The sequence below is a fragment of the Cryptomeria japonica genome, chromosome 5 (assembly GCF_030272615.1).
Source record: "Cryptomeria japonica chromosome 5, Sugi_1.0, whole genome shotgun sequence".
Classification (NCBI taxonomy): Eukaryota; Viridiplantae; Streptophyta; class Pinopsida; order Cupressales; family Cupressaceae; genus Cryptomeria; species Cryptomeria japonica.
In genome coordinates, this window is record NC_081409.1 from 785,547,498 (window position 1) to 785,555,986 (window position 8,489).

The 8,489-nt window shown below is 34.2% G+C and overlaps 1 protein-coding gene across 1 annotated transcript; it reads right to left on the minus strand.

Moving 5' to 3' along the window:
* Positions 1–6,562: 6,562 nt before the first annotated feature.
* Positions 6,563–7,215, minus strand: LOC131876163 (putative leucine-rich repeat receptor-like serine/threonine-protein kinase At2g24130). The gene is made up of 2 exons (XM_059220982.1): positions 7,101–7,215; positions 6,563–7,011 (listed from the first exon to the last, which is right to left on the minus strand). The coding sequence occupies exons 1-2, from the start codon at positions 7,213–7,215 to the stop codon at positions 6,563–6,565; spliced, it is 564 nt and encodes a 187-aa protein (XP_059076965.1).
* Between the last annotated feature and the right edge of the window lie 1,274 nt (positions 7,216–8,489).

Genomic DNA, 8,489 nt, shown 5'->3' on the forward strand with positions numbered 1-8,489 from the left:
TGTTGACACCATTGAGTGGGCCCTATCTTGGAGGTTTATCTCCCCTATTTCCTTACTGGCTGGTCCTAATTTTGGAGGACCAAGGCACCTTGAAATGCCTTAGTCCCCTTGAATGTGGAGCCAATTTGAAATGGGGTAGATACTGCCCCTCCTTGATAGATTTTTGTCCTTGTGGCTACATTTGACCATTGGAGATCGTCTTAATTAGTAATTTGCCTAGGGAACACTATATAAAGAGATCCTATCAATTCATTTTAGATCTAAAACTCCATACCTATCATTTGTACATTCAAGAATTGATCATTAAACATTTTTAGAGATTCAAAGTTGCATTTCATCCTTCAAGCATTATGGAGAAAAGTTGCATCAATCTTTGAATGTACATAAGCATGTGTCTGTGAATAGGTGTTTCATGAACTCATGGGTTTGCCATGCCATACATTCAACATTTGTGATTACATTCAAAGATCATTGCATTATTATTAGCAATTGTAGATTTGAGGTATAGCCCCTTAGCATTTACATCAATATTTACTGTTAAGATATAGCCCTTATGAATCTAATTAATGGTAAATCGGTTATTATATATATAACGGAGCATGCAGTTCAGAAATTAAACATAAACAAACTAATTGTTATGAACGGTTGCCTCCATAGGGGCATGTCCATACATGGAAACTACCATGTATGGACATGTCCCTACGTAGGCAACCTTTCCTCTTGTATTTAAACCAGATTCAATGATGGAGACAATCAATCACTCATGGCAATCAGTCTTCCAGAATCGTTGTCATTAATCTTCGATCAATATTTCACAACATGGTATCAGAGCCAAGTTATTAAGAGAATAAATTAGACAGTCATATTACTCAAAAGAATTTATCGGAAGTAAATAACAAATCAACGCAAAGGCTATATATGCAGAGGATATATCCAACTAAGAAAATATTCAAAATGTCAAGTAATATGAGAGTGGAAGATAGACTCGAAGGAGCCTCGAACTTCATTTCCTGGAAGATACGAATCATTGCCATTCTTGAAGAACTAGAATTAGAGTCTTACATAGAAGAAAATCTAGACATGCCAAATGATGATCTAGAGAAATCTACTTGGAAAAGGCGTAATAATAAAGCAAAGAAAATAATTATTGACTCAGTCAAAGATCATATTCTTCCATCTATAGCCAGACTACCTAAAGCATATGAAGTATTTAAAACCATTAAAAATACATATGAAGTTAACAATGCGAGTAGAATGTTAACCTTGAAACAACAACTTTTAAACATAAAGATGAACAAAGATGATACAATATCTACATACTTTTCAAGGATATCTGAAGTAAAAGACCAATTACAAACTATTGGAAATGAGGTATATGATCAAGAAATCTCTCTCATAGCCCTAAGAGGATTACCAATTTCATGGGAATCCTACATTCAATGTATTAGCAGAACACCCCCCTTACCCAAATTTGAACAACTTAAGAATGAATGCATTCAAGAGGAATCTCAACTAATCTCAAGAGGATTAGGGCCAAATAAAGAAGGAGAAATCCAAGCACTTAATACAAATACCTTCAACGAAAAGAAAAAGTTCTCCAAACAAAAGAGAGGAAATAAAAACCATCAGAAAAGAGATATGTCTAAAATTCAGTGTTACAAATGCGACAAATATGGGCACACTCACAGGAATTGTCCAGAAAAGAAGAAAACACAAGTTACTCTAGCCGAAGTCAAAGGAGAAAACTCATTTTTCTTCTTAGCCCTATCAAGCGAAATAAATACAAACAAAAATACTTAGATCATGGACAGTGGAGCATCAAGGCATATAACTGGATTCAGAAATCAGTTTGAAATACTTAATGGCTACTCAAGTGAAGAGGTTACTATTGGAGATAACTCCACATATCTTGTGAAAGGAATTGGGACCTGTACTATCAAACTAAGAAATGGAGTATCTCTACAATTAGAGGATGTTCTGTTTATACTTGGAATAAAAGGAAATCTAGTCTCAATCTCAGGCCTAGCTGATCAAGGATATCGGGTTACCTTCAATGAAGATAAAGTTCTACTCTGGCCTAAAAATACAAATATCAAAAATTCCATAACAATGGGTTCAAGAGATGGTAGCCTATACAAACTATGCAATGATCAAAAGGAAGCACTAAATCTTGAAGTTTCAAATAATAATGAATTATGGCACAAAAGATTAGGACACCTAAGATATAGTGCTCTATCCAACATAAAGAAGATTACTTCAGGACTGCCCCAACTAAAATCTGAACACATAGGCATTTGCAAAGGATGTGCCTTGGGAAAGAATGTGAAAGATTCTTTTCCCTCAAGTGAGCACAAATCAAAATCTATTCTAAAACTAATTCACTCAGACCTATGCGGTCCCATGTCAACACCATCCCTAACTGGATCCTTATACTACATAATCTTTGTTGATGACTACTCTCGAAAAACATGGATATATTTTCTAAAGTGAAAAGACTCAAATGAAGTACTATCTAAGTTCAAATAATTCAAGGCACTAGTAGAAAACCAGTCAGGGAAGAAAATTAAGGTGTTAAGATCCGACAATGGGGGAGAATATGCATCTGACAACTTCAAAGACTTTTGTAATTTTGTTGGGATTAAAAGGGAGTATACTGTACCATATAATCCACAATAGAATGGAGTAGCAGAAAGAAAGAACAAAACCATAATGGAAGCAGCAAAAACAATGATGCATGACCAAAACTTACACACTTCATTCTGGGCAAAAGTTTCAAATACAACAGTCTACATTCAAAATAGATGTCCGCACTCAGTTCTAGAAAACATAACTCCTCAAGAAGCTTTTACAGGGAACAAACTAGACTTAAGTCATTTAAGGATATTTGGCTATATCATATATATACATGTTCCTAAAGAAAAGAGGACAAAACTAGAACCATCTGGAAAAAGAGGTATCTTCATTGGCTATAGTGAAAATACTAAAGGATATTGCATTTACATTCCAGGGAAAAAATCTATTGAGATAAGTAGAGATGTAAAGTTTGAAGAAAACAATACACTCAAAGAACTTGAGGATGATAACATTACTAAAGAAGAAAAAGATCACATAACTAAGATTGAGAGGGAGAATATCATAGAAAATTCTGAACCTTCAAACACTTAGAGGGAGGACATCATAAGAGCTTCTGAACCTCTTGTTGATGAAAATATTGAAACACTCAATAATAAGAAAAGAACTTTGTGGGTAAGGAAAATGATTGAAGAGAATAATGTAGAACCAAATGAAATTTCCAAAGAAAATAAGAGAACAAGAACTCTAAAATGTTATGCTGCACTTCTAACCGAAGTCAAAAATTCTAAACCAACAAATGTCAGAGAAGCTTTATCAAAACAGGCTTGGAAAGATGCTATGGTTGAAGAATATCAATCTATACTAAAGAATGATGTTTGGGATATAATGCCTAGACCGAAAGACAAATTAGTTGTCTCATCCAAGTGGTTATTCAAGATCAAATATGCATCTGATGACAACATTGAAAAACATAAAGCTCACTTTGTGGCTAGGGGATTCTCTCAGAAAGCAGGAATTGATTATGAAGAGACATTTGCCCCAGTTGCCCGGTATACGTCACTAAGAACAATCATTGCAATTGCAGCATCCAAAGGATGGAAAATTCACCAAATGGACATAAAGACTGCCTTCCTAAATGGTTCAATTGAAGAAGAAGTATATATAGAATAACCAGAAGGATTCACCATACGTGATAAAAATTGCTATGTTTGTAAACTAAAGAAAGCTCTCTATGGGCTAAAACAAGCACCTAGGGCCTGGTATGCAAGGATAGACAACTATCTCTCCAAACTAGGGTACTCCAAGAACCTAGCAGATCCCAACATCTACTTCAAGGCTTCAAATGGCAATATGATTATATTGGTGCTTTATGTGGATGATCTTTTGATAACAGGAAAGGATAATCTCATTGTGAAATGTAAGCAAGAGCTGGCAGCAGAATTCGATATGAAGGATCTAGGGCTTCTACATTATTTTCTGGGATTAGAAGTATGGCAGAAGAAAAACTACATCTTCCTAAATCAAGGAAAGCACACCATAGATATTCTAACTAGATTTGGGATGATGGAGTGTAAGCCATTAGCTACACTAATGGAAACTAATTTGCACAAGCTAAAAATTGAGGTAGAAGATTCAGAACCTCCAGATCCCACACTCTACAGACAAATCATCAGTTCACTCATGTATTTGGTAAATACTCATCTTGATATCTGCTAAATGTATTAAGTCACTTCATGTGTGAACCTAAGAAGATACATCTAATGGCTGCTAAACACATTCTAAGATATTTACGAGGCACAATCGGACTTGGCTTAAAGTATGAAAATGTTGAGATTAAACTTGAAGGATATTTTGATTCTGATTGGGCCGGAAGTACCACTGACCATAAAAGTACTATAGGGTGTTGCTTCAGTCTTGTTTCTGCTATGATATCTTGGTTCAGCAGAAAATAGTTAGCAGTTGCACAAAGCTCCACCAAAGCAGAATATATGGTAGCCTCCATGGGAGCTCATGAAGCGGTATGGCTGAGAAAGTTATTATTTGGAAAAACTCTAAATTCAACAATAATTCACTATGATAATCAGAGCTGTATCAAGCTCTCAGTAAATCTAGTTTTCCACAATCGATCCAAACATATTGAGATCCCTTATCACTACATAAGAGATATGGTAGATCGAAACATCATAAAACTAGTGTACATCAGTACTGAAGAACAAAATGCTGATATCTTCACCAAGCCACTTGCAAGATTGAAGATAGAATACTTCAGAAGTAAACTTGGTATGACTAGATTATAATTGAGATTATTAGGATGAAATTCCTACCATGTGTAATTTGTTCATAAATAAATAAATAAAATGTATATTGCAATATTCTAATCGTGTTCAAGAAGATGATGATATGCTTATGTTTAAGGTTACTATTTCAAGGTGACGATCTTGACAATAGTTGACCAAGTGTCAAGATTGACTACATTAAGTTGTTGTCCCGGACTGTGCCAGATATCTTGATCCTAAAGTATGTGATCATCTCATGATTGACTTCTTAAGTGATTGTCCCAAACTGAGCCAGATATCATGATAGTGAGTCTATTGTCATGACAAGACTATATTAAATGTTGTCCCGAATTGTGTCAGAAGTCATGACAGAATATGCTCCCAAGAAAATTACTTAGATCCACTCTTGCTAAGAGGGAGTGTTAAGATATAGCCCTTGTGAATCTAACTGATGGTAAATCGGTTATTATATACATAACAGAGCATGTAGTTCAGAAATTAAACATAAACAAACTAATTGATATGAACGGTTGCCTCCGTAGGGGCATGTCCATACATGGAAACTGCCACATATGGACATGTCCCTATGTAGGCAACCTTTCCTCTTGTATTTAAACCAGATTCAATGATGGAGATGGTCAATCACTCATGGCAATCAGTCTTCCAGAATCGTTGTCATTATTCTTCGATCAATATTTCACAACATTTACATTATTCAAATCAAGGTTAATTCCTAGACCGGGGTTTGACCTAAGCCAAACCCCTATCCGCAACACTTTCTTCTCTCTTTCTGTGTGTAGGGAATAGGCTTAGGAGTTGCACTGAGGGATTTTGACAAAGTTGATAGTGACAAATAGGTTCAACTTTCAATAGAGTGAAACACGGAGGACGAGGGTGAATCTGCACTACTTGGTCCCAAAAAAGCAAGCTGAACTTCTAGTAATAGGTTCTAAGCATCTTCTTTTTCCCAGATCTCAGTTTATGGCTCTATAGGATATATGTAGCAATCTATTTTCGATAATTTACTTCAATCATTTATTGTTTTATCCTAATTTCAATAATTATTATATCAAAATAAATTTTAAATTTAATTAATTATATATTTAAAATAACTTATGATCAACTTAAAATTAAGTAGCATTAATTATATGTAGAATGGATATTTTATAAATCAAACATAAAATAATTGTCTTATAAAAATCAAGATATAAAACATAAATGATTAACTTAAAAATCGAGGCAAACAAAATTTTATCTCAATCGTACAATGCCTGCAAACGGGCATCGTCTATTTTAATAGAGAATTACATTAGTTCTAATTAAAGGTCTTAATTTTGAATGAATTCTGTAAGAAGTTCCATCATCCATCATTTAATTTAATCGTTCTGAATTTTCAATTCTTATTCCTGTGTAGCGATGAAAATATCATTCTTATTTTGGTATCCAAATTGGTCTTTAATATTTTGAAACGAAGGGAAAATAATTCTTAAATACAACAATACGTTACATTGATTGTATTGACAACATCATACTTTCTCAAACTAGTGTAATAAAAACACATGAATTGGTACAACTTACAACCTCAAAGAACTACAATTTACAACAAAGACTCCAAACACATGATTCGAGAATTTACAGGTGGAATTGACAGGAAAGAAGATAAATTTGGAATTGGGAAACACAAAGGACTCAAACTTGGAAGCTACAAACATCTAAATTGTAGAACTTAGACTGTCAGATGCTAATGTTCCTGTTCCTGTTCCTGTGGGATTGGTATTCCCCAGGAGTTCTGATATGGTGGATGTTAAATTGGAAGCAGCTGCACCTCCCATCAAAGATGTCTTCAGCCTCTCCAAGGCATTGCCTACATCTATCATGGAAGGCCTTTCTCTTGGTGATTCACTACTACAAAGCAAACCAACATGAATGAAAGAAATTAGAAATTTATTGTCTTCCATGTTTTCATTAACATCTCTCCATAGCCCGCTATCAACAATTTCTGCCAGTCTGTCTGGAAAGGCTGACCTCACCCACTTCTGCAATCTCATGTCTCCCACAAACATGTCATCACTTGGCCTCTTCCTTGTAACCATCTCTAATATCAGAATTCCATAACTGTAAACATCTCCCTTGATAGAAACATTCCCACCCAATCCATACTCTGCAATCAATTAATTTTATTCATTAAATTCTTAAAAAGCCAATATAGAAAATGGTAATGTCAAAATAAGGAAAAATCGAAAATTTTACCTGCAGCAATATATCGAATAGATCCTCTGAGTGCAAAAGTTGTTGTACTGAGTGAATCTATGGAATTTGTAGTAGTTAAACGGGATATACCAAAATTAGTGACAAGGGCTGTCATGTTGGCATCCAAGAGCACATTGCTAGGTTTTAAAATAAGTATTCCATGCTATGGGCTACATCTACAGCAATGCTCAAACACTCACTCAAGTCCAATTATGATGTAAGTACTCCATGGCATGGGCATCTCCTTAGTATTTCAAGACTGGAACAATTTCCAAGGGAGTTTGGTATGTTTCCACTAAGCTGATTCCTCCATAAACTAAGGTATTCCAAGTCGGAGAGCTTGGTACCAATTTCCCATGGAATATGTCCACTTATTTGGTTTTGAGAAAAATCTAATTTATTCAACTTTGAGAGATTTGTTAAAGAGCTGGGAATGGTGCCTGATAAGTTATTTTTAAAAAGGTAAAGAAGCCGTAGCTGAGTGAGTATGCATAATTCAGGAGGAATGGGACCATAGAGCTCATTTTCGCTCAAACCCAATTCAACTAAGGCGGACAGGTTTTTGAAAGAGGGCAGAATGGTACCAGTGAGACTGTTAATTGTTAATTGTGTGGAATTTTTTCGCCAGCATTTTAATAATAATTCAGCACACCTAATTTTCCTACGCTTACGAAGGAAGGGGCATTGACGCCGACGGTATTCATAGCTCGAATTTCATGCCCACTATAAAATGTTAAATTGACATACTGCCATGAAAAATTGGGAACAAATTTTGGAATAAATTATATTAAATATGATAGAATGTTCACTGTGATATTGATGGAGAATTTTATTGTTTTTTTTTTTTAATTATGAAACATAAAATCAAGAGAAATTATACATCATTTTTTGAAAAAATAAACCAGAATACTTATATTTTCAAAATTCTATGTAAAATACGTCGAGAGATATCATTTTCTAGTAAACTTAACCCTTACTATACCCATATTCCCTACCCTACTTGATTATTAACATTATTTCAAATATTTGCATTAGATTGAGAGTAATGCCTCTAGATGGGTTGGAGATCAAGTTATCATTCCAAAATCATGTTGCATATTTTATTATCATAGGTCAAAATTTTGAAAAAAGATCTTAATTTAATTTAAATAATATTTGATTGCTCAGTTGTTTAATTATTCTAATATATTGTTTGATTACTTGTAAGAATTTGTGTTAAACTCTCATGCTACCCTTGATTAATAATGGTTGTCAAGTTTTTTAATTACTCTAATATATATTTTTAATTACATTCTATTATTTGTTTCCATCTATAATGCTACTCTCATCTTATATCAATAAGACTACACAAATGCACACTCTACTCCATCAATAGTAAGTTGTAAGAAT

Bases quoted from the DNA above. Each gene is read 5' to 3' on its own strand.
- LOC131876163 (XM_059220982.1), bottom strand. From the start codon at position 7,215: ATGACAGCCCTTGTCACTAATTTTGGTATATCCCGTTTAACTACTACA. The intron at 7,012-7,100 runs GTAAAATTTTCG...AATTGATTGCAG, and splicing joins TATTCGATATATTGCTGCAG to AGTATGGATTGGGTGGGAAT.